General features: G+C 40.4%; 1 protein-coding gene across 6 annotated transcripts in view; it reads left to right on the forward strand.

The window, feature by feature from the left end:
- AFF2 (ALF transcription elongation factor 2) overlaps nucleotides 1–27,869 on the forward strand; it is a 472,149-nt gene that overhangs the window by 367,656 nt on the left and 76,624 nt on the right. For all 6 annotated transcript variants that reach the window (XR_011535908.1, XM_070604228.1, XM_070604227.1 and 3 more), the window contains one exon: nucleotides 11,466–11,503. Coding sequence is in view for 5 of the 6 variants with exons in the window: in XM_070604228.1 (XP_070460329.1) it covers nucleotides 11,466–11,503 (38 nt within the window). In the remaining variant the exon portion in view is untranslated. The remainder of the gene's footprint in view (nucleotides 1–11,465; nucleotides 11,504–27,869) is intronic.

Here is a 27,869-nt window from a genome sequence, read left to right on the forward strand (position 1 = left end):
TCAATATAAGCAGCCTAATCAGTCTCAAATGTTTTTTTAACAAAGAAATTGTATTGACAGGGTTATCAAAATTGCTGTCTTTAAAGTTTTAAGCTATCCACAATTTGCCCTATTCCAAAGGCTTCTAGAATGTGTGGTAGCCAAACTCCAGAGCTCCCTCGAGCACACATTCATAGAACCAGGTAAACATCTGCTTAATGTTGCCTTGAGTGATAGTTTCATTTACACAGCTCTAAGCATGTAGTCTGTTACTAGGCTCTGGTGGCTGGATGGTCTGTGATGCCAGGGTTCTGAAGCTGGGTGAGACCTGTGCATGGCTCTCCCAGGCCCTAATCATCTCAGATTGGCATCAGAAGCAGCAGACTTTAGACATATAAAGGCCATAAAAGAAATAGGCGTTGTTAGAAACCACCTTCAAGGCATTTTAATATTAATACCATCTTGTTACTATGTAAATTAGACTGAAACCTTAGATGACTTCATTTAGCCCAGGTAGAAGTTCAGAAAATGGGTACTATGACTGGAAAGGTTTAATTGGTGACCAGGCTCAGCTAAAGGACTCTAGATAATGCTTGGAGTGGTGTCGGTGCTTTAAAAGCAGAGTTGAACAATTCAAATTTTCTTTGAGCACAAAGGCATTCTAATGACTTGTGTCTGTATATATTGTTGTAAGTGTCCCCACTTTTATTTTACCCAGTCTTCTCCCTTTTTCTGCCAAAGGATTGCCCTGGTACCCTTAGATATGTGCACTTAATTCAAAGCATGTTACTGGGCATGTGTGGACTTTTCAACTAGATGCTAGTGGCAGAGCTGCACCTCAAACATGTTAACATGTGCAGAAAAATATTGTCTTCTTAGCTCTTCTCCTCCACTTCATAATTTTCTTTTTTGTCTGAAGATCACTAATTACCTCATACACAAAACAGCTTGCTTTTAATGCAGGTTTACATTTGGTTTTATATTTGATCCAATTTTGTTTGTTTGTTTTTGTTGTTATTGTTGGACCAGCTCAACTAGCTAGGTTGTTACTCGATAATTGCAAATGAGATGAAATTCCATGGTAGCAGAAAATCTGAACTTTCTAACGGCTTTGGGATGTGTTCCTTCTACCTATAACGCATACTGAACTTTCAAAACCTACCAGCCAAGTTAAATGCAAGCCCACTTTTGTGTTTAAGGTTTGCTAATGAAAACGATGCAATAAATTTACTCCTGCTATCAGCTGGCTCTTTTGAAGTTGACGTGCTGTAGTGAATGCATTTGTTGTGACGACAGAAACTCCTCTCTGCTGTAATTGTTTCTATGTTTTAGCCACAGTTCTCCTTCACTGTGCTCGATAAGTTGTTACCTCCCAAGCTTTCTCAACCAGAGAGGTCAGCCTGTCAGAGATATAGAAACAGCAGATGGATTAGGATGAAACCAGGTGCAAAATAACTTTGATAGACTCTTTTAATGTAAACAGTTTTTCTGTCATTGCCTTTTGTTGAAATCCCCCACAATATGATCGAGTTTGGGTTGTTAAGGCTACAGAATGTAGCTGAATAAAATCGGTACATTATCATACCCTAACTATCCAGCAATTAGAGAATGAGAGGACATTTTAATTTATTCATTAAAGACAGGAAAGTAAATAGGATAACATATAAGGTTAATAGAATAACATTGGCCTTCATATCCCCAAGATTGTGTTTCCCATTTGGCTCTATTAGCATAGCGACTAGATTAATAAGAAACTGCTTAGGGCTTGTATGATGTGATTTTTAATATGCTCCAGGCAAGTCTGTGACTGTTTAGAATCTTGCATGCTGAATTTTTTCATTGTAATTAGGTCTTCTACTTTTAGTACCAAATATTTTGACTTGTAATCTCCATAGATTGCCTTTTTATTGTAATCTCAATAAAATGCTTTGAGCACATAGAGATGCAGAGAAGCACAACGTTTTTACATGTTGTGCTCGTCACAGCTGATGACCAGATACTGGCTAATGTCCACTACAATTTGTGAAATATCCATCTATGAGCATTTCAATTGCAAAGCCAATGGCTATTTTGCTTAGCTTAACACTTTTCTCATAATGCCCTTAAATCAGATATTGGTGAGGCTGTGCTGCTTGCCCCAAGATCCACACAGAAACAAATGGGTATGATCTGTTATTTCAATATGGATAACTCTCATATAGGACAGGGATAACCACAGCCTTTTGTCCACAAAGAACATGTGGCATATATGTGGCTATGTAAAGAGGGTGGTAGGGAGAGTAGCAGCCACCTCTGGGAAGCTGGGGATCACTCAGTTGATTTGAATTGAGGTGCTGGAAGGCAGAGGCATTACCGTGTTGCCCTTGTTGCTGCCCCTTGGCTGGAGGAAGTGGCTAGACAGCGTTGGTCCTCCCTCCAGTCTCACGCCACTCCTTGTTTGTTCCAAACCTATTCTTTTCCTTAGGCTCCTCCATCACCCCAATTTGGGTCCCAAATCCGTTGTTGGAGCCTGGAAGTTCTGTCTTGGAGTCATTAGCTAACAAACCCCGGACAGGGTACCACGTGCACCGAAGTTTATTGGAAGTTTCCAAGTCTTGAGTTTAATTAGGGTTCTAGTACATACGAGAGCAATATGAACATCTCCAGTAAAAGCTGTGTAATAAAACACTTTGCCAGACTGAAAATATAAGATTTTGAGATTTATACGCTGGCTTTGAAAAATTTACTGGGGCTTGGTTTAGGGCCCAGGAATGCTTTACTTGTCCCCCGAATCCCTGCCTTCTGCTGGAGGAGCTAGCAGACAGGCTGCAAACACCCAAGCACTTGTCCTGGATGAAAAACAGAGTCTGTCCTAGTCCTAGTTCTAGTTAATTTTTGCTATTTATTTAGCAAGAGCAAAGAGCACAAGCAGTGTGAGTACACAGAAGAGGTGTCCAGATTTGAGATTAGCTACCAATCCACAATTAACCATTCAAAGGTCAAGTGAATGTGCGGATAAAAGCAGCAGACCTTTCCAGAATGAATGGGATGGCATAACGCTTATTTCACAGAGTCTTGTAGGAGTCTTTGGAATATTAGATATAAACATTTATAAACTTGCCAATAAATCTTGTTTTTTGCTAATGAAGGTGGACTCAGGTTTCATATTTAGCCCTGAATCATGTATGATATATATCTGAAATATTTGTTTGTGTATTAAAATATAGAATAGCAGGGGGCCAGCCCCGTGGCTGAGTGGTTAATTTCGCGCACTCCGCTGTGGCGGCCCAGGGTTTCGCTGGTTCGGACCCTGGGCTCGGACATGGCACCGCTCGTCAGGCTACGTTGAGGTGTTGTCCCACGTGCCATAACTAGAAGGACCTGCAACTAAGATATACAATTATGTACGGGGGCGGTTTTGGGGAGATAAAGGAGAAAAAAAAAAGAAGATTGGCAACAGTTGTTAGCTCAGGTGCCAATCTTTAAAAAAATATATAGAGAGACTAGCAGGCCTTAAAGTGACCATAGAGAGTCTTTACTCTAGCTGTCTACATTTGCCAATAAGGACACCGAGGCATGGAGAAGTCAGTTGGCATTTGGCATTGTGAGATTGTACAGAATATATATATTGGTCTCTGCCCTCAGTTACCGGCACAGAGCTCCTAAGTCCCTTGTAATTTCCTCACTGATAAGAGCACTAGGAGCATCTTTTGTTCTAATATTTGGTCTTTGGCTCTGTTTCCTGACACAGGGTACTAAATCCCGTGGAATTTCCTGGGTGATAAGAGCATCTTTTGTTCTAATAAGGCGACTCTGAATGGGGTCCTGATTGGGCACTGGTCACCAGAAAGACCAAGCCAGAATTAGAAGCTTGGAACTTTCAGTCCTGTCTGTCCCCACCCCCTACTTCTCTAGAGAGGGGAGAGGGGCTGGGAATGGAGTTAATAATTAATCATGCATGCCTATGTGAAGAAGCCTCTATAAAAACCCAACAGTATGGGATTTGGAGAGCTTCCAGGCTGGTGAACACATCCATGTACCGGGAGGGCGACCGCACCCTAACTCCCTGAGGACAGGAGCTCTTATGCTTGGGACCCTCCCAGACCTTGCCCCATGTATCTCTTCATCTGGCTGTTCATCCGTATCCTTTATCATATCCTTTGATAAACTGGTAAACGTTAAGTAACTGGTTTTCTGAGTTCTGTGGGCCACTCTGGCAAATTAATCCAACCCAAGGAGGGGGCCATGGGACCCTCTGACTTACAGCTGATTGGTCAGAGGCACAGATGACAACTCAGACTTGCAACTGGTATCTCAAGGGGAGGAGGAGACAGTCTTGTGGGACTGAAACCTTAACCTGTGATCTGACACTATCGCCAGATAGATAGTGTCCAAACTGAGTTAAATTGTAGGACACCCGGCTGGTGTCACAGAATTGCTGGGTTGGAAAAAAGCCCACACATCAGAAGTGTTGTGAGTATGGTAGCAGTGTGAGAGTAGGTGGAAGACTACTGGTTTTTCTAATACAGGTATGTGGTTCAAGGTGGATGCAGCATCCTCATCCAGAGAAGAACGTGCTCTAAAGACAGAAAGCCTGAACACACTAGTTTGCTAAAGCTAAAGATGCATCATCAATATTCGCTCTCATGTAGGTTTTGGAATACTTACTTGATTGAGTACCTACTATGTGCTAAGAATACTCTTCCCATTTTCCTGGTTACACATGGTAGGGAGAGAGCTTCTATTAGGTATTGATTGTCTCCTATCAAAGGACACACGTCATTTTGTGATGGGTGCCCGCCTAGCATCAGGGGCAAGAGGGATCAGATTGGCTGATTTGAAAATTCAACTGAATTCACAAACACCAGGGGAACAGAGTAACTGAGTGCCACTTACATTTGCCCTTCTAATGGGAAGAGTAAATAACTCAAGCCAATACTGAAATGTTCTACCTGGTGTTTCCATATTTACTCCACTTAGAGAATGATTAGTGTCAGCAGATGATTCTTGCGAGTGAAACATACATCTTCGCCAAAGACAGTGCATTTTTCATTAAGTTACAATATGCCAAAACTTTAGTTATAAACAAAATTGCCAGTTGACAAATGGATCTTGCTGAAGGGTTTTCTATCCAGCAAAATAGAAGCCTTGGAGGGAGCAAGCCTTGATGGGATGCATGCACTTCTAAATCCTGTTGTCACATCATCTTTGGACCAGACACTCAAAAAACTCCTACTCGTTGCCATTTTAGTGAAATACACACGCAGGGACAAATAGGACCCGCTATGAGGCCGATGTTCAGCTGGCATTGGCAGGGTCTTGAAAGGCAGAGTGGGTAAAGTTGCTTAAGTAATTCACTGAGTAATGGGAAGCCATGAAGGGTTCTGAGAAAAAGTGACATGATCAAAGTGGAGCATAAAATGGGGTAAGAAAAGGGAGACCAGCGGACCAGTGAAGAGGCAGTGGCCGTTGTCTGGGTGAGAAGTAATAAGGATCAAGCTCGGCCGTAGCTGCAGGAAGAATGAGAAAAGCACAGCCTTCTGCCAGAAAGCGGGATGGGAAATTTACCCTGCCGGTGCTCTGGACTCCCTCCTCTTTGGGGTGTGAATATGACCTCACATGCAGTTGCAGGACAGATCCAGATGCACATGGTCCTGGAGCTCGGCTTTTCCTTCAGAGGCCACTTTTATCCTCTGCACAGAATTTGAGACCCTCCGGTACTCTTTCAAACCCAGGGCAGTGTTCAGGCCTCTCAGACTCCACAATTATCCCCAATTTGTTTATCTACCCTATGTTTATTAAGTGACTGTTAGGTGCAACACACAATTCTCTCCACCTGGAACACATTTCCTCCAATCTCTGCCTGTCAAAATTCTGTTCCTGCCCCCGTTATGTCTAGCATAGCCCTACTTCACATATGCATAGAAAACAATGAATTAAATTAAAATGGGAGAAAACCAATACTCTATGGATAGGGAACATGTTTTTGCTTCCTACAGGTTCGATGTTCAAATACAGAACGTTTCCACATTTCCTTCCGGGCACCTATCCAGAAGGTTAAATATCATGGGTAGTGTTTTCCTAAAGATTGCAGTCCCTGGATGTAAGGTCAGAAATTCAGGCAGGCATCCAGGTGTTGCAAAATGCTGAGTGACATTTTCTCCTCTTAATCTGCAATCCTGGCTGTGCATGCATGCTGCCAGCTGAAATCCTAGCCTATAGAATATAATATAGCCTCTTACTATTTTACTCATTCCAGTGAAATCTATTTAAATGCTGTAATTAACCCATTCATTTTTATATTTGGGCAAGTGCTCTCAGTTTATGTCTCTTTAATTGATTTAACCAATTCTGTAGGTATTGATTTTAGACCATCTGAATACCCTAATGATGAGTTCATTTGTTAATAGAGGAGTTTCTCTTCTGAACTTAGGCAATCGATGCAATTTACCAATACATGCCGCTAGATTAAGATATGGCTGTGTCTTGTAGAATAGTGCTGTCAAAAGTGAAAAAAAAGTTAAAACATAGAAACACAAAACCAATGCAACCAATTGTCCTTCTGTCTTGTTCCATAATGCCTAATATCCAGTTATTTGAAATTATCTGAATGATTCACTTTTCACTTTTTATCAAGAAATGTATTGTATAGACCCTGCTTGAGTGTATCTATTAGTATAGTGCCAGGAAAAAACATATAAGCAGGAAATGTAGAAGCCATATAGAGCAATGCTAATAGAGTCACATTTTGTGCTTGACTGACAGCATTATTATTGATTAAGGAAGAAAACAGTACCTGAATCTGTAGCCTTGCTACAATATCTCTAGGCCATCCAAGGGCTCACTTTGACAGTCTCAATGAACAGGAAACATATTACATTGAGTTTATTTTCTGTAAATCTCAGAGTGGGGGCGAGTAATGTCATAGTCTTGATATAACTGTTCAGAGCATGCTTCTTAAAAGCCCAAAAATATTCTCTAAAATTTTTTATAAATATATACATGTGTCTATTGGGACTAGAATAACAGTTAATGATATGTAATCACTGGGTCAGAATTTAAAAGAAGTTCGATCAGTACATAAAAGATGACTAGAAAGTTTCCTAAGTGCCTCATATGTGCATTTTCTCCCTCAAGAAATATGATGTAATGTATGCCGTGGAGGTTGCGACTCAATAGACGACCACATTCTCTCCTTCTTTCTTTCTTTCCTTCTTTCTCTCTATTTTTTCATGATAGCTCTACATTTTATGGTTCACTTAGTTGAGTATGGTCCCCAAGTCACTTCAGCTTCAGTGCAGCAAAAGGATTCTCTACATAACAGAAAGACAAGGCCCTTCTTATTTTAAGAAGATAGATTTAATGAGTGAGCAACTATGAGTATGCCCTTAGCCATATCATTCCTCCTGAGGAGATAAATTTGCTGCTTAGCAGGATACCACGAATAGTACAATGCTGGTAACGAGAGAAGAGTCAGCTCTTAAACACTCCTTGAGTGAGAGAAGTGCCTTCTTCTGTGGCATATACTTTCTGGAGATACATATCATGGAGGAGGCTCACCAGGGGTAGCATCCTCAGGACTTCCCAACCTCAAGGTCAAATATTAGTGAAAAAGTGAAGGACCCTCCTGATAGAGTGAGGTGTGAGAGGCAGGACTGCTAATGGAAGAGTCACCTGGAGAAGAGGGATACTTCTTAGGCTTCCTTGTGGAGAGAGAGAGAGAGAGAGGTTTGAGTGCACGTACGCGTGCTTGTGCCCCCACAGCACCTCAGGTGCCCTGACCCCTCTACCATCAACACTAGCCCCTAAGAAGGTTCAGGGCAGAGGCCTGCGTGAAGGTATAGGACCCTCTCTACTGCTGGGCTAGGTCTGTCAGGATCTCAACACATCAAAGTCTTCCTCGCGTAGGACTGCCCAGACAGAAGCATTCTATTCACTCCAGAACTACTCCTGATATGGAGAGAGGAAAAGAGTGACTCCTATAATCCTCATTGGAACAACTACATAGGTTTGATGCTGCAACCTGGTCAGGAAGCCCATGAACTCTCTGGCTGTAAAAGTTTATATGCCAATGCCAGTGTGGAAAGCAGTCACAATCAAGATGCACCGTGTTTGCATAGTGTGCTCTGTTTTCTAGAGCACTGTCATGGATGTTGGCTACTCACAACCACTCTTGATTTAGACAGAGCAGGACTGATTATCTTCATTTTTAAAAGGAGGAAGCTGAAGCTCAGAGGTGTCAGACACCTTGCTAATGTCGTGATAACGGTAAGTGGCAAAGCTGGGAGTGGGACACAGGTTTCTGGATTTCTAGCACAGACTCTTCCCACCCTAGCCCGTTGCCTCTGATTACACCATATTGGAGTCTATTTTTTTTAACATTTTAATATATTTTATCATCCTTTCTTATACTAGAGCTTCCTTAATGGCAAGATAACTATTATGTTAGGGAAACATGGCACAAAATAAGTAGAATATAGGCTTTAAAAAGCATATAGGCATTACAAATTAAAGCAGCATAAGTGTTAACTATGTAGCCTCTATTTTCCAATCAGTTCAAATTACTTTAATGTATGTTTTTCAACTCAAAATTAGCTGTAATCCCAATATGTAACCCTCTTCGTGCTTGGTGAATTACACTATATCATGTCATTTTGATTCCCTTCCTTTTGCGGAATATCTCACATTCTGGCACATGTAGCTGGAATTTGGGATTGTCTTTTCATGTCCTATAATTTCAAAAGAGGAATTTTCTCTTGTATGTTTTGTAGATTAATTCTTATGCCTTAAAGGCATATATATTTTGCACACAAATAATTCACTTAACCTTTCTTCAAGTTCTCTTAATTTAATAATTCCCAATAGCATGCTTAAAACAAAGACAAAGGGGCTGCCCTGTGGCCGAGTGGTTAAGTTCGTGCCCAGGATCCCAAGAGTTTTGCCGGTTCGGATCCTGGGCGTGGACCTAGCACTGCTCATCAAGCCATGCTGAGGCGGCATCCCACATAGCAGGTATAGAAGGATCTACAACTAGAATATACAACTATGTGCTGGGGGGTTTTGGGGAGAAGAAGGAAAAAAAAAGAAGGGTTGGCAACAGATTTTAGCTCAGGGCCAATCTTTAAAAAGATAAAAATAAAAAATAAAACAAAGACAAATTACAGTGAAAGTGAAGAACACAAATTGTGAGCTGTGTTTTGTGTCTGGCAGAGACTCCCTGCAACCATTTAGTTTAGAGATTAAAGGTACTGAGCACACAGGAGGATAACATGAGCACATCTGACTCGAGCTGTTGGTACTCTGGAATGATCCCGAGTTAATTTCCAAAGAAAAGAGAACCTTTTAGCACAGATATTTTCAATCAATAGCCAAGCAACCTGGAAAAATTAATTTGAAGGAAGTTATTTTCCTATAATGGCTGTATAAAAAGACATATGTTTCAAAGAAACTGGCCTTGAACGAAATCATGTTCCTCCTGAGCAGAGAAGAATAACTGGGTCTAGTTGGCAATCCCGGAGCACAGCGAAGAGAGAGCATTTTCAAAAAACATGTCGTTGAATCAGAGCTAGGTTAAGCAATGTCGCTTTGATTTCGCCCCTCCCCATCTTCTGCCAGTGGCATGCTCATACTGTTACATCCAGCGTGCTTTAAAAGGAAACCACTTGAACACCATGCCCATTACTTTATGATAACCTAAGTCTTCTAGAACAGACTTGTTTGGATTTTCAGGGATCAAGACAGGTGGATCCATGTGATTTCCACAATGACATGTCTTCAGCACACTACCACATCCTATTCCAAACCAGCCATGATTGGGGGAGAAAAGTGCCAGAAAAGGCAGACTAGTGAAGGTGGATGTCCACCCACCACTCCTCACCAGCATCCCTCTCTTCCTTTCAGCATCCTTTACAGGAACTGCATTCATAACCTAAACACATGTGAGACATGACTCGGGCCAGCTAGACACATATTCCTTGTTTTATCGTTTTCATCTGTTACCTCATTCTCTAGCTTTCTTGCTATTCTCCACTTGCCAAAATTGAACCTCAGGCACAGATGGTGAGAAAATGATTTTTGCCTACTGAGCCAAAAAAAAGTGCCCAAATATTAATGAGTATTTATCTAGCAACAGAACCTGAGACTTAATAGACATGAGAAGGACTTGGATTTCCAACAGTAATGTCTAAACTTGGGAAGTGTTTCATTTATTTTAAAAAATTGCTTCAAAGTGCATTGAGTTGTTGTTATGCATATAAGGGTTCAGTATGCTTATGCACTGGTCACCCAGAATGTCAAGTCCAATGTTAGATTGTAAATTGTCTCTGTTACAAGTGGTTGCCTTTGCATTCTAATTTACAACAGTATTGTCTTCCTCTCTTAGCCCTCACCCACCTCCAGGATTCACAAATATAAAGGTCTCCAAATGGATACTTTTATTTAAAAGAGTCTGAAGAACCCTGAGGTTGTCAAACCACTGCTTCAACACTCCCCCTGTTAAGCGTTATTTCTACAGCCTGAAAAAGTCTAGGGAAGTACAAATTTGGTTCTGATTACATAATTATGCTACAGAAGTATGAAAAAAAAATCATCACTAAACCCCTCCAGGTGCTTAAACAGTTTGATAGACTGTAGCCATGCTGCCATCAGCGCCCCCAGCTGTGTTGCTTAGCAACATTTTAATTCCAGAAGAATCGAAGGAGATGCAATCCCTGTGGAGAGGGAAACAGAAATAAGAGGGCTGTTGACAGATGATCTGAGTTGTTTCTTCTAATATACTGTGAAGATCACTAGCTCTTTTCATGAATGATAAATGGACTGTACACAGATCAATGGGTTCAGCAATAAACTGGAACCAGGCTCCATGTCTAAGGCGACGCAGGCCGAGAGGCCCAGAGATTTCCTCATTTCGATGATTTGGTGTGTGTTTTCTTAAAGGTTCCATGGGAAAAAATTGATCCATGCAGTCGGCCATCCCTTGCCCTTTTGTGGTGTCTGCTAATAAAAATGATTTTAGAAATGGATACTTTGGCCTTTCTATCACTGTGCAGGTACAGCCAGATGTCAATAGTAACACAGGGTAAACGGTTCCCCACCACAAATCTAAAACTCCATATGCCCATGACCATTCACTCCCTCCACACCAACCTCCTCGCCTTGTCATAAGAGCCCCACTAGGCTCACACAATGGGTGAGGTTAGAGTGAAAGGCGGGCAGAGGAGAATCGAGCCGTGAACCTAAGGGCCCACTCGCATGGGCACAGCTGAACTTTCCAGCAGCCCCGACAGTGCCCGCCTGTGTCTGAAAGCTACTCTTGGACAGGCACCCACGTTTCTCAGGAGAGAAAATTTGTTTTCTGCATCTCCTGTCTGCTTACCTCCAGCAGCCTGCTTCCGTTAGCTCCTTATGTTTCTGAAGAGCATTTTATATTGCTTATTGTTTTGGTAACTAGTTGCAAAGATTATGCCTGCTCATGTTGTCTAATTGTCTTTTTTTCCTTCTGTTTACAGGCTGTTGAAAAGGCAAAACCTAAGAATAATCCTGTGAAGTAAGTTATTTTTTTATTCGTTGGAAATTTTAATTTTAATGGACTCCATGCATGTGAAAAAATAAGGTCACAAAAGAGACTTGGATTTTGAGTTAATCTCTATTCATGACAATTTAAAAATGAAAACAAGCAAAAAAAAATACCCCAATAAGCAAAGACCAGCTTTTATTTTTTGCTGTGGTCCTGATGCAGAAGTGCCCCAAGTTGTGCCCAGTTTACATAAATTAATATGTGCCATCCGTGAATAGCTGCCAAATACTATTACAGTCATATTCAATGCATAGTACTTCAAGCCTTTGGGTTTTGCACATGCTAAAAAGATTACATTTTTAATTGCAAACCTTGGACCTATGACAGAGACGTAAATGGCTGAAAATGTGCCAAGTGATTTCCAGCCACGTGGGGAGGTTTGACACCTTGGCATCAAGGCCTTGCTACTCTGTTAATGAAAATCTCATAAAAATATATTTAACTAAACGTCTTTCTAGCTAACAGAGAGCTATTTCCAAGCCATTTTGTGGGATACTCTTAAATTATAAACAAGCCACACAGCACTGTTTTAAATATAGTACATCTTAGACGTTCTGTCTTTTCCAGAAGCGAGACTTTCAAATTAAGAAGGATGTCCGTCTTGTCATTTGGGTTTGTGACATCGGATTGCAGTGTTATGATGCATACCAGTCCCGCCAACCATGTGGCCTAGGGAAGACCTGCTCTATTTGCTGGGTTATTATCAGTCTAGAAATATCACATCTCTAGGAACTACGTGTTGCTTTATGCCAGCTGACTTCCATCATAGTGGGTACCAAATGCAGAAATGGGGAGTGCATTGATTTTTAATAGTGTTCCTGGGAGAATGGATCAGTTAATACCAATGACAAGAAGACTGCTTGTGTTTATGTTTGTAAAAGAATTAATTTTTCCAAGTCACCCGGGTAGTGGTTAGCACACCATTAAATCCAAGCTCTAATTCACTTTTCCAAAAGGTTTTGTGAACTTTGTTTGTAAATTTGATTTTTCTTAGACCACAGCATGTTCCTTATTGGGCTCCTGCAGCCTCTGGAGGTGTGTCTGTAGTCTGGACATGTGGTATGCTGTAGTCATCCCATGGGAGTATTTTTAGTTGCTGAGTTTTTGTCTGGTTGTTTGGTTGGTGTTGAAATCTCTTCTGCAGCCTAATTTCTTTTCTGTCTATGCCCAGAAGGCTTCTCTACTGCAAGCCCGTGGCAGGCAAGCTCCACGGATTAGAGGAGGGCCCTAATGAGGCCAAGGCCAGGATTTCCAGTCCTTGAGTGGGCCATTAGTGATCTTCATTTCCCCAGTCCAACTGCACCCCTCCCTCTAGTCCACCTGCATACAGATGTATGCCCCAGGTCACAAGGCATGGGGCAAGGGCTGGAGGAGTGTAAATCTAGGCCCTCAGTGGGACAAACATCTCCAAGTTCAAGCCCTCTCGATAGGAAGTGAGTCCTAAGCTCCATCTTGACGTGCACAAGGTGACCCACTGGCAGTGTGTGGGGTTGCATTAAGCCGCACTCTCATGAGCTGGACGTGGGACCAGTTTTCTCTCTGCTCGTTGTGAGGATTCAACACTACAGATAATTCTATTTTTTTTATGAGCTCTTCTTAATTCACAGTGCAGACTCGATCTAATGTCTAGCCCTTTAAGGAACATTACAAAGAGAAAACAGGAAAACTAGAAGAGCCAAAGGATTAGTGCTAGAATATGAAGCTTTTTATTTCTAAATATATTCGAAAATCTGCTTGGTAATAAGCCTAAGTCACAATCAACTGGTAGATGTTTAGAAATGTCTTGTAATTAAATTAGGTACTGTTCTCAGTGTGAGTTTGGGTGTCCTGTTGCATTTGGGCTCACGAAACCTAACTCACTTGCCCAGCCACAACCATCTGGGCACTTTAAGAAGAGAGGCCTCTTCAAGACCTTGGCTCAGGGACAGAAATTCCAGAGCCTGGTTCAATTACACTGCCTGACAGCAGAGCAGAAGCGGAGTTCTTAAAAGTTTTATGTACAGTGGTCCTTTTTCCGTTTCTGATGTCTGTCAGAGAATTCCACTTACACAGTGCACTGAGACCCCAGATAAAGTAAGGATTCAATACATGTTTTCTGAATGAATGAACAAGTAAACAAATTGGACACATCCCAGAAAACAGTCCTTTCAGGAACCTGGCCTGCAGGCTTAATAGGACTGGTGGCTTTACTCTAGTAGAGTGTCAGATCAGAAGAGCCTGTGTGTTGTAACTGACCAAGTCATCTAGTCTCTTATTCTTGACTTACGCCACACGTCAAATGTTCCCATGTTGCTCTGGTTCCTTCTAGCTGCTTTGCCTCCGACCAGTTACTGGTTTGATCTCATATGCAAGAATTAACATTTGCTTGTTGGTTGGAAAGCGTGTACAGTCTTGGTGGAAAAGTAGAGGTCTGGAGGCATCCTTTACACCTAAAGTATGAACACAGATTGGTAAAGATGATCATATGTGTGATTGGATGCAGAGTTTGGCAAATGGTTGGGGAAGAAATCAAAAGAAAAGGAATATTTCATGACAAGTGAAAATTATATGAGATTTAAATTTCAATGTCTATAAAAAAGTTTTATTCACACAGCTACGGTCGTTTGTTTCCATATTGTCTGTGGCTGCTTTTGTGCTACAATGGCAGAGTTGAGTAGTTGTGAAAGAGGCTGTGCAAACCACAAAAACAAAAATATTTACTATTTGGCCTCTTACATAAAAACTTTGCTAACCCTTACTCTAGTTGATCATGTAGAAAAAGGCACAGATGTAAGCTTTTCCATGACTGTGATGGTTCAACTATCAACGCTTTCTCTTTTTATCCTTTAAAGCATTGAGTAGGTATTCACCAAGCCCTTATTGTGTGTTCTGGGCTTTCTGGGGCTGATATACCACCTAATTCTCGTTCAGAGCAAAGAGACCACTCTTAATTCACTATCTTTGAAAATCATTATGGATGTGAGATCATTGACAGGGCAGTGATGCCTCAGAAACCAGTGAACAAACACATAGCTAGAGCATACTGCTAGTCTTCCAAGTTGTGTGTGGATGGATATATTGCAAAAGTCACGTGCATTTTCTAAAATTCTGTAACTTCTCAAGATCTAAATAAGGCTAAATAAACTTTCAACTAGAGTGGTGGTAAATGATTCACAATTTCCATGTAGTTTGTATATTTTCCTCTCTAAAGGTTCACCTCCCCCTCCCTATTTCTCAACCACTTGTTCAATTTATTTTTAATACCTTCATGGTTGTAAGCTTCTTTCATCACCATAGGGAGACTGTGGTACGCGTTAATTACACTCCATATAAAGGAGAAATTAAATATATGCTTAGTGAATGTAAGCACGTAATGTACCTGGATACGCTAATGACTTTACCTTGAAACATTAAATATTACCTCTGAGGATAAGAATCAAAATTGAATGTTCTTAAGATCAGTGATCAGGACAAGAGATGCCCATGTATTTCTCAGTCTGTTGGAACCATGCCGGTATCAAAGCTTGATTAGTATGTTCAAACTGTGGCTCTTTAATGTGTCAGAGAGACTTTCACTTGTATATTAATGTTCTGCAGCAATTATCTCCAAGCTTTCATTGTGACAACAAGGCCTGAGAGATGTACAGATTTTTTCTGCCATATGTGACTTATCACATACATTTTTTTAAAAGCACGTTTCTGTTATTAAGACATATGTGATAGTACACTTCTGCAAATGTGAATTGCTTTTGGCTAAAAGCCATGCACTAATAAGTTGAGTTGAATCTAACCGAGGTTGACATCTGTTACCAAAAGAGAGGTAGAGAGAGAGAGAGACAGGGAGAGAGAGAGAGACAGAGAGAGAGGGAAACAGCAAGCAGTCATCAAGCATAAAATTTTTCCTTGCCTTTTTACACTTTAACAATGTTAAATAACGTGCTTGTTGTCTTTCACAAATCAGGATCAGAATTCACCCTGCTTAGGAAATTACAGCTTTATTTAGGAACCAACTCATCTTATAGATACGGTGGTTTCATTATTGAAAATGACAAATAGCCATAAAGACTTTCCTGCCCGTGATGTTTGTGTATTATTCATTTATTCCTCCAATGAATATGTATTGAGGATCTACAGCATTCTGGGAACTGTGATAGATGCTGAGGGAATTAAAAATAAATCTGACACAGGTCTTACCCTCGAGGAGTTTAGAGTCCAGTAGGAGAGAGAAAATCAGTTTGTAAAGAACTAAGTACAAGATAGAGATACATTTGTTAAGTAGGGGACAGATAAAGTATGAGGGAAGCTCTAAGGACAGAAAGTACTTCTAGTTGTCACTATTGCAGAAGGGGGCTGGGGAAGGAGACATTTGTACCAGGACTTTAAAGACTGCTGGTTTGAGACACTGGTATTGAGGTGGCAGGTAGTCAAAGGTCATTTGAGGCCGGAAGAAATGATGGTTTAGGGCCATTGAGGCTTATCCAGATGAAAGAGATTAGCTTGGCGTAGAGTCAAATAGCATTTAAGAGCTCTAGCTTGTTACTGTGAATCATCAATTAATCTCCAAATTATTAAACATAAACAAAGAATCCATGGACCTGGGATCTAGTCCTGAATTTGACACAAGGTTATGATATGAATTGGGCGTGTTCTTTCCTTGCTACAGACCTCAGCTAGATTATTTATATGGTTCTTCCACCTCTTAAAAGAAAGCCAAAGCTTGAAATCCTGATTTATAATTCTGTTTATTTTAGGAAATATTTGATGTTAACATTTGATATAGATGCATACATGCACATACATTATAAACATTGCATATATTATACATATGTATTTATACATACACATATGCACACATACACACGTGATACCTTTTCCCATCATTTCTGCCTTGTGCATTTGTGAAATGAGGGTCAAGAAACCACATCATCAGAGTTTTAAAGAGACATGTTAGATAGGAGAACACTGTGGCTCCAAGGACATTGGGTTGAGCCTTTTAAATGACCCCTTATGACCAAAGGTAATTTTGCGGATGGAGTCTGTATCTCGTGTGATGCCCTTGGACACATGCACATCACAGACCTGTAGAATGTCACTGAAATCACGACATTCCCTCAGAATGATAAGGCGATGGACTCTGTACTGTGTTCTGCCAAACACTTGTCTTGTGGGATTATCTCCTTCAGGAAGAAAAGGCTCCAGCACCAAAGGGGTTTGGCATACACTACCACATCGCTTTCCTAGAGCGCCCCTTTGCATATTCGCATAATGCAGGCTCCAAGAAGTCCTGTCGAAAGAGGCCTGCTGAACTTGGTCTTATCCAAGGTTTCCCACATGTGTTTGACCAGAGAACACCTTTAATCGGCATGGTATTTCATGGGCCATGGGATTGGATGCTCGAATCCGTGTAAAATAAAATGACCACATGGAGACCTGGCCTCTGTAGGCAGTTTGAAAGTCTAGGACCTAATAACTTACATTCAGTCTCTAACAAGAGTATTCGAAGTGAGCAGATTATTTAAAAAGTCAACCATGGAAAAGAAAGAAATCCCTCAAGTCTGAAGTGATAAAATATCTCCTCTGTCTCTTTTACAGTGTCACACTCTAAATGATTTTTATGACTTGCGAATGACCTAAGGAGAAGTCCTCAATGAGGGTAAGGGCCATTTAGAGTTAAGTCTCTCTGAATGAGATCCATGAAGCCCAGCGGTCCCCAGTGAGCCTCATCAGAGCAGTAGATGAGATGCCTGGCCCACTCATTTCATGACAGTGAGGCACCCAGACCACTGCGCTCCCTACCATGTTAACAAAAGTATAGTCAAACTCTAATCAGCCCTGACCATTTTAAGGGTAGTTAAAGGAAAGATAACTCTCTCTAAATAGCTGTGTAAAATAAACTGTGCTCTTTGTATTGTCCATATAACTATAATCAACTGCAGAAGGTTCCAGCATTCATCCTCACAGCTAATGAAACTTGCACAAATTTCTGGATACCCTCCCTTTTGTTCATAATTGGAGTTGCATCATCTGGGCAATCTCAGATGAGACAACTGAAACCTAGAGAGCAGACTGCCCAGAACACCACAATTCCAGAAATTCTCTCCACTTTGGACCCACTGCCTCATTCTCATCACCTCTTCAGACATACTTGTTCACTTTCAATGTGTATAAATTTGTTGTCAGTTTTTAAAATCATATTATCCAACTTTATGTAACAGGTTTTTTTTCTTAGAATATGGCATGAAATGTTCCAAAACTTAATGAATTGGCAGGTTTGCAGGCACTTTAAAAATTATGCCAACTTTGATTATCTTAGCTTTATAAGGAAGAGTTTCCTCAAAACTTCAGGCAAGTTGGTTTGTCACTCATTTGCCATCACTCATCTTTCCAAAAGCTTTATGAGAACTTTTTTTCTTTAGGTGATGAGTTAACACTCTAATAACCATGATAATGAAACAGAAATAGAAAGCACCCATTTATTGGTGAAGCTGAGGGTCCCCAAACAAGCCAGCAAATGTGGAATCAAACCATTGTAAAGGAAATTAAGCCACTTTTTTAGCAACAACCTTTATAAATACCTCTTTATCCAGTTCTTTATGAAGTATTGCCTTACTTTCTAAGTCTGTGCTTTTTAGCATTTGCCGCTTAGACAAGAACGGGTGACTCTGTTTAATCCATTCATACAAATCAACTCAGTTTTTGGTACACAAGAGTTAGACCTAGAATTTTATTTTAACATTGCCATTCAGTAATCTTCCCCAAAACCATTGAAAACTCAGAATCAAATAGCTGATCTGCTAGAAATGCAAGCAAGCCGTGCACATGTGTTCTTTTAATAACCATGAATTGTGCGCCTAATGTATGCCAGGCTCAGTTGATAGGGCAGTGAATAAGATCGAGTCTCTACCCTGAAAGTCCTCACCCTCTGGTAGGGGAACAAACACATCATTGCACTACAGAAAAGACAGGCTCTGCAACCGAAGCATGTGCAGCATCCAGTGAGGCACAGATGAAGGAGCGAGCTCCTGCTTGGAGTGGGCTCTCCCCAGCTCAGCAGGAGGCCCCCAGTGAACGGTGGAGACGAAGCCATTCAAGAGAGCAGAACGACACTTGCGAAAGGCACGACGAGAAGAAAGCAGATGCTGTGTTGTGAGCAATGTCTGGTAGGTAGAGGCAGCTAAGAAGAGGGGGCATTTTTCACAGTAGCAGGAAATGCCAAATTTGTGAATTGCAAGAGAGACAACAAGGGAAAGAGTAGCTGCGTGTGCCAGGATACCTAAAGCATCACATTGCCAAAGACTCGGGCTCCACTTTTGACATTAAGAGGAGAGCAGTGCAATGTAAACAAAACTAAGAAAATGCTAAAAAGGATTCTTTTGTTCTAGAAAGTTAAAGGTTAGAGTTAGGGAGGGATTATAAGGTACCCTTTAAACTGTTTGCAGAGAAATAGACATATCAAATGCTTTCTGATTATATCTGGCTAATCCTCCCCTGTGGACTTTTATGTAAATCTCAGCTCAGGTAGGGCTCCTCAAAGCATCAAGCTGTGCCCTTGTGGCTTTATCGACCCTTGATTGTTTCTTATTTATTAAAAATTTTACTTTGTATAGTTCTTTTCACATTATTCAAGCATCTAGGATACACTAAGATATAGTATTTTAGGACACATAAGACTGTTATTCTAGCTTCATTTTTCTGAATTCATTTCACAGACACAAAAATTCTTTCTGAATATATTTTTATCAGCCACGAACATAAGCACAATAGGGGCATTTTTATTTCTGCGGAAATGATGCATGCCCCCATGGTAATCATAGGCAGGGCTCCAAACAGTCAATCAGTCCTCCATCAACCGCAGAGCTTGTTCAAAGTCAGGAGCCCCAGGTCATAAGTTATTGTTTAGATGACTACTAGTCTTGGGGGACAGAGGACTATAGAAATGACTCACTGTGGCCAAGGACTGAAATAGAAAACAAGTAGTTTCTGCTTTATTAAAGCTTTTGCCTAAACCAACAGCAGTTATCTAGAGAACATTCTTTTAAAAAGGCAATTCATTCTTCCACAATAAAATGTTTCCATTTGTAGAATTTACAGCGTGGCAGTAGATTACATGTCGTTATAATCCAGTTGTTATATACACGTGCATTTATATACACATCGTTATAATCCAGTTTTTAGATGCACATGTATTTATATACTCCATATATCAATATACCCTCATGCTCCATAGTAATTTAAATCCAAGATAGAATTGTTGCTGGAGATGGGCAGGCAGAGGCAGGTATAATTATACAAGTTCTCAGATCTTTTTCTCAGTGTCCATTTCTCTCTTCTCACCACTCCCTAATATTTTGACTGCTTTCCACCTTCTCTCAGCACCAGATTCCAAGAAGTGGGTTCCATGTAGTTGGGGAAGATATTTCAGAAAACTCTTGTGGCTTTTTGCTTATGTCTTAGCAGCTTCAGGGCGTGTATGACTGTACCTCCATGCAAGCCCTGTGAAGTAGTGGCAGAGCAAGCCCAGGACAGCCAAGGGACTCCTTCATACTCATTCACCTCTGCATTATCAAACCCTGCAGTGTGAGTTGCCAGGAATCTGCTAATAATAGTATCTACATGTAGAAGCACACCTTATTCATCTTTCCCACTAGCTGGAGATATGTATCACTACCCGCATTGGCAAAGTGAAAGTTTAACTTGCCTCAAACTATGATGCAAGGGTTTACTAAGCAAATTAGACATGCTGGCAAACTTGCTTTAAAGATATGTGTAGATGTGTATACACGCTTTCTACACATATTTATGTACACTCATATATAATTTAAATCCCACCTCTTTCCAAAAAATGGATTTGACATGATTGAAACAAGATTGTAGAGGACGAATTTAAAGGAAACCGAGACCCTACTATTTTGTAGCACTGCAGAAACATCTTTTTGGGCATGTGATGCAACTAGAAAGTGCTATGTGTTTTTAAATCCACCCAAATGACAGCTGTCCTACAATGACAGAACTGAGCACAGTGAGGCCCTTCTGCTGTGACGCTGTTGTGGTGCAGAGCCTTTTGGGGGATCTTCTGGGAGTTCCATCACACATGTGTGAGGTTCTCCTGCTGATCCTTAGTGGTGGGTGGTAGGCCTTTGAATATGGGTTTAACTTTTGAAGACTAGTCCAAGACAGTGACTCAGAGCCATGGATGTTGAAAAAATGGTCAATCAAGGCAATTAATGTGGGTATTGTTTCAAAATAATAGTGATTTTCTCTTGCAGCTAGTGAATGCCCTGAAGAGGAATTTTACCAAGGCTTAGTGCAAGAGCAACATCATTGGACCAGCACCCTATGCACAAAAGCAACCCCACCAACATATACATCCCTCTCCCCTTTAGCCTACTTTACTTTTCCTCTTTAGCAGTTATCATCACACTGTATCTATCTGTCTGTCTGTCTATCAATCGATCTATCCATTTATCTATCATCTATGTTTTGAAGTGTCACCTCCCACAAGAATGTAAGATCCATATGAGCGAGAACTTTGCTTTATTCACTGCTGTAACTCCAGCACCTCAAACAGTACCTGTCATGTAGTAGGAGCTCAGTATTTGTTGAATGAATGAATGCAGGCATCTAAGGATATGACTCTGAAGTTCAGCCATCATAGTTGAGTATGAGCATGAGTTTAGTCTTAGAGAAAGCCTGATTTTGCACTGCCCTTTGGACAGTCACTGAAGACCTTATTAGCTCTCGTGTGAGTTACTGACTTTTCCTGGAAAGGAACCAAGTGTTCTTTTAAAATAGTCTATATTCCATATTGGTTTTATTCTGAGGCATTATAACGTTAGTTTGACTGTCTTAATAGAGCTAGAATTTGACCTCACAGATGATTCCTTTGGTCTATACCCATCTTCTTACTCAGAGTATATTCCCACTCTTGGTTTGGAAGGGAAGGCACAGGGGGAAAGATGTCAGCCTCCCTGTAGGTGGGGCTTGTGCATGGGCAGTTGCATTTGATGTCATTAGGCATTTTCAAGAAGGAAAGAAGGCATATTTTTGTCACTGTGGGACAAGGAAACAGAAAGGTCATTAAGTTAACAGCTGACAACACATGCTATTTCCTGTGTTTCAAAGGCCATCTTGATGCTCAGAATTTAACAGGATGGGACTCATAGTAGCCAATGCTAAAACATGCACACTTGCCCTCTTCCTCAGAGGTGGGGAGTCTGAGAAGCACCTCATCTCCCCTTTCTCTTTCTCACCATACTCCACTGTCACAGCATGAAGCCTTGGTGACTTTCCCCATTGGCCCATAGTCTCAGAAGTTGGATGCTTCCAGAGAGGGCAACTCTAAGGGAACTGGTCCTTAAACAAGGCTTGACACACAGAGTCACAGACATTTCTAGTCACAAGGGTTTAGGCAACAACTCTGCGGAGCAGTAAAACTAAACAAGCTTTCTTTTCTTTCATGTTACTTTCACGAATATGTAAATAATTAAATCCTTTGGTCGCATCTCAGTGATGGGGTTAAAAAAATTCCTCACTTTATATCGATGTGTATGAAAGAGACTAAAAAACAAGACCATGTTTCAGGAAATAATACTGCTACAAGGTTAATTTTGCCTCATACAACGTTTCCTAGAATTGGATTGCCTGATCTCCTCCCTTGAGGATTGCTCTTATGCTTGCAATAATCGAGGCTGATTTTATTGGAAAATCACCTCTGGACGAGGAGCATACTCCAGAGGAAGCTTTTCATGGGATGGAACTGGTTACCGGTGCCAGTGGCACGTTATCCAGGCCGGTGATATTTGAGTTCCCAATCTTTCTGTTCATTCAGGCAGCACATTCATTAGCAATCCTTCAGGCAGGGTAGCATAACTAGACATATTAAGGAAATTTATTTGGAATTGTTTTGGGGACTTACTTGCTAACAGTTCAGTAATCAAACTTTTAACATGCACATTAAATATTTTATTAGAAGTGGCAGGACTCACTGTAGTTTTTACTTCAAATGCTTATCATAAAACTATTTTGCGTAATGATCTAGGACCTCAAAGATCCTGGATGGAAGACAGGGCAGAATTATGGAGGGTAGGGTGAGAGGAGAGAGGATGGTGAGACTGGGTAGTGAGGCTCTCACACTACCTTTGTAGGCATGGCTCATCCATCAATCATTCCATGCTTGTTGACTTTTTTAATTATAAAAAGAATCCAGAGTTATCTTGACAGCACAGTGCAGCACAAGTAACCAGGAGACCCGAGTTCAGAACTGTACCCCAGCTCTCAAACTCCACCAAGTGGAAACTGAGAAAATTATAGATAGGATACATTGAGTCTCTAGGAGGGAGGAAGGGAAGGAAGAAACTGATACACAAGCCACACTTCAGGGAGCTCAGGTAACCTTGGAATGACATTGATTCTGGAGGCTAGAGGAAAGGTACTCAAAAGCTGATTTGATTCATGAACACAGGAGAGTTTGGGGGTGGCAGAAAGGATGGTTTTATGAACAAGAGAGGCAAACAGCAGAGGGGCTGCTCATCAAAGTATATACTGCATCTCAGCCCTCAAGCTTCTTAGGCAAAGCCTACAATTAGGAAGGAGAGAGCAGATTCCCCTGTTGTGTACCTGTTAAAAGTCTCTCTGCTTAGGCCACTCATCAGAACACAAGAAAGCTTGATCAGCGACGATGTGCCTAATGCCTACTTCTAGGTTTGTAATAATTCAGACATTAAGTGTAAAAGCCACAATGTCAGGCTGTGCTGGATGGTGGTACCCTTCTTTTATGAATTTGATGCCTAGATTATTACTCTTATTTACTTTAACCAAGAGAGGGAAAGTAAAACAATTCCCAGGCTCCAGCAGTCGCACAAAGCTTTTTAACTACTGATGTAAGTGGCATATGGCTTAATACTTGGGTTTCCAGCAATCAAAAGGCAACCTTGTGCAATATCACCGGAGCTCAGTTCCCAGTGGGCATAACGGAGATGATTAGATATATTGAGTTCTTTGTGTCATTCAAAGAAAGCAGAATCTCATACACGTTAGTGTTAGCTTCCTCTCACTTCATTTCAATTTTCAATAACCAGTGTCATCGCATGTAACAGTTTCTTCATAATGAAAATTCATGTCGAATTGGATTTGTCTTTCAAGTGAAAGCATATTGTGAAGCCTTCTGAAATCTGATCCTTGAAATATTTTTACTGCTACAAAAATCATAAACATACCTAAAATTCCCCAAACCAAGAATAAGGCAACAAATGAATAATAAAAACAAAATTGCTATGTTTGAAAAAAAGATTATATTTCTACTTTTGATATTGGACAGGCCTGGGGAAAGACATGCTCTGGTTAATCAAAATAATTTAGTTAACAGAACTATCACATATAGAGACAGCAATTTTCAAGCAGTTGGAAGAGATTGAATATCCTCAGCAAGAAACAATGCCAGGCATAATCTAATCCTTCTTTGGTGATTCAGAAAGACCATAAAAAATTAACACTATGAATGGTTCTCATCGTGCCATCTACACATGAATCCTAGTTGCTCAAATGTTCTGGGTGCTTACTATTGGTGGGAATGTAAATTGGTGCAGCCACTGTGGAAACAGTATGAAGGTTCCTCAAAAAATTAAAAATAGAACTACCATATGATCCAGCAACCTCACCTCTTGGAATATATCCAAAGAAAATGAAAACATTATGTCAAAGAGATATCTGCACCCCTGTGTTCATTGCAGCGTTGTTGACAATAGCTAAGACATGGAAACGACCTAAGCATTTCTCGACAGATGAATGGATAAAGAAAATGCAATACACACACAGACACACACACACAGACACACACACACACTGGAATATTATTCAGCCACAAAAAAGAAGGAAATCTTACCATTTGTGACAACAAGGATGAACCTTGAAATCATCATGCTAAGTGAAATAAGACAGACAGAGAACGTCAAATACTGTATGATCTCACTTATATGTGGAATCTAAAAAATCTGAACTCATAGAGACAGAGAGTAGATTGGTAGTTGCCAGGGGCTGGGGTGTGGGGGAAATGGGTAAAAGTGGTCACAGGGTACAAACTTCCAGTTATAACATGAATAAGTTCTGGAGATGTAATGTACAACAGGGTGACTATAGTTAACAGAGCTGAATTGTATGCTTGAAAGTTGCTGAGAGAATAGATCTTAAAAGTTCTCACCACACACACACATACAAAATGGTGACTATGTGAGGTGATGGATGTGTTAACTAACCTTATTGTGGTAATCAGTTTGCGATATAGTGTATCACATTATATACCTCAAACTTACATAATGTTATATGTCAATTATATCTCCATAAGGACGGAGAAAAAGTTCTAGGTGCTTAGATGCACTCATGCTCAGTCTCATTCCTCAAAGTGTCCAGCTCTGTTCCTGGATTTGGTAATTTTGTGTTAAATCACCCCTTTGTTCTACCCACTTCCTACTGCCTCAACAAAACTCTACTCAATCTCACATTGATGTGAAAAGCATTATGGTAGTGTCTGCACAAATTCTCCAATGTCCAGATAAGTCAAGTGTCACCTAGACAGTTTGTCTACTAATTCTCCAACATGAGAATCATTGAATTAGGGTGGTTTGCAATAGGTTATCATGAACAGAACTTCCCCACAGCTTTTAATGGCACCTAGTCCAGAAATGCAGATATAATGATCCTTGTAATCCTTGGGCTGGCAGGGCCCAGGAGCCCTGGAGTCTCTTGACTGCAAGCCATGCTGTTTCAGTCCTTTCCTATGCGGACCAAGATGTGGAAATGGTTAGGAAACACTGATTCTGGGGATTCGAGTATTGTGCATCCATGTTCAATTGTTTAAGACTAAAATTCTTCAAAGCAAGGTAACGTATTCAGACAGTGAAAGCTTCAAGGTCATGGTTCTCTCCTCCTTCAGCCAATCTGATGGGCTAAGATAGCATTTCCCCAAGTGTGTTCTATGGATAGTGTTTTAAAGGATGTTAATCGATGTTATGCAGGAGACAAAGCAAACAAACATGTGCATGTGGGGGTGTGCGTCTGGCGAAGAGTGGTCAAAGAAATATGGGCAAGGCTGAGTTAAAAAAGATTTCTTCTAAGTTGAATTTTGAGTCCTTAATATTCTGTGTACATTTGCATCTCTAAGAGGAGGAATGGTTTATTGCAGTGTTTCCCAAACTTACATGACGTAGAAGCCTTTCGTTTATGGAATATCTGAATCTACTTTGAGACGTGCTGGAATAAGTAAAGCTGGATTGCATTAATGATGTCAGCTCATCAGTGGGTTAAGCAAAGTAATGCTCATTTGAGACTACCTCCCCTGAGCCAGAAACAAAAGGTTGTTTAGACTTGAGATATAATTCACGTACCATACAGTACACTGATTTAAAATATACAATGCAATGCCTTTTAGTATATTCACAGATTTATGCAACGAGTACCAAAATCAATGTTAGAATATTTCCAACACCCCAAAAGGAAACCCTGTGCCCATTAAGCAGTCACTCTCCCTTCTGCCCTCCACCAAGCTCTTACCACTAATCTACTTTCTGTCTCTATTGATTTGTCTATTTTGGGCATTTCACATAAATAGAATAATACAACAGGTGGTCCTATGTGTCTGGCTTCTTTCCCTTAGCATAATGTTTTCAAGGTTCCTCCATGTTGTAGCATGAATCAGTACTTCATTCATTTTTATGGCTGAATAATACTCCATTTTATGGATAGATCACATCGTGTTTGTCCGTTCATCAATGGGTGGATATTTGGGTTGTTTTAACCTTTTGGATATTGTGAATAGTGCTGCTATGAACATTGGTGCACAAGTTTTTGTGTGGATGTGTGTTTCCAATTCTTTTAGGTATGTACCTAGGAGTGGAATTGCTGTATCATATGGTAACTCTTTTAGCCTTTTGAGAACCTACCAGGCTATGTTCTACAGTGGCTGCACCATTTACATTCTCACTAGCAGTGCGTGAGGCTTTCAATTTCTTGACAACATCACTAACACTTGTTATCTGTCTTTTTGATTATTGCCATCCTGGTGGGTGTGAAGTAGGATTTCCTTGTGGTTGCAATTTGCATTTACCTGATGACTAATGATGTTATGCTTCTTTTCATGTGCTTATTGGCCAATTTTATATCTTATTTGGAGAAATACCTATTCATAATCTGTGTCTTTTCATCATTGAGTTGTAATGATTCTTTATAAATTCTAGATACAAGTTCCTTACCAGCTATATGATTTGCAAAAATTTTCTCCTGTTCTGTGGGTTGTCTTATAACTTTCTTGATGATGTCCTTTGAAGCAGAAAAGTTTCTAGTTTTGATGAAATCCAACTTTTCTGTTTTTTTCCTTTTGTTGCTCGTGCTTTTGGTGTCATATCTGAGAACCCATTGTCTAACCTAAGGTCTTAAGGGTTTGCGCCTATGATTTCTTCCAAGAGTTTTAGGTCTTAGGTCTTATTATTAGGTCTTTGATCCATTTTGAGTTGATTTTTATATATGGTGTGAGGTAGAGGTCCAACTTCATTCTTTTTCATGTAAAAACTCAGTTGTCCCAGCACCGTTTCTTGAAAAGACTATTCTTTCCCCATTGAATTGTCCTGACATCTTTGTCAAAAATCAGTTGATCATAAATGTGAGGGTTTATTTCTGGACTCATTTCTGTTCCATTTATCTATATATCTGTCCTTATTCCAATACCACACTGTCTTGATTGCGATAGATTTATAGTAGGTTTTGAAATTGGGAAGTGTGATTTCTCCAACTTTGTTCTTCTTTTTCAAGATTGTTTTGGCTATTCTGGTCCCAATTACACATTTTTTAACTTCTCTTTACTTGTGTAGACACAGCCTTTTGGTTTAGAAGGCAACCTTTGAGTAGATATCTGGACTTTGTATGTGTGACACAAAGACAAAAGCTTTAGCTCAGTACAGAAATGGATGTTTCCAATTCTGAATCCAAGAGCCCCAAGAGAATGGGATTAGGCATCAGATCTCAAATCTGTTCAATAGTCTTTGAGTTAAGGTATGATCAAGGTCCTTTCCGAGTCTGTGTGTTTGCACTCAGAAATTCCTGGGATTTGTATTTCCCCTATAACCATGCTGCAGACTGTGAGTCCCCGTAGCCTCCATAGTGAATGAGAACCACCAGCTGACTCTAAGTAGGGAATGTCACCAGGGAAAAAAGTCTTCCTTTTTCTACATTCCAAATGTATACTGAGAAGGAATTTAATAGCATTTTGAGTATATTGAGAGACATTGCAACAAAAGTGATTTATAACTTAATATGTTTAATGCTTAGAATAAAATCACTCTATTGTGTGGATCCTTCTTAAAAACATCTA

The sequence above is a fragment of the Equus przewalskii genome, chromosome X (assembly GCF_037783145.1).
Source record: "Equus przewalskii isolate Varuska chromosome X, EquPr2, whole genome shotgun sequence".
NCBI lineage: Eukaryota > Metazoa > Chordata > Mammalia > Perissodactyla > Equidae > Equus > Equus przewalskii.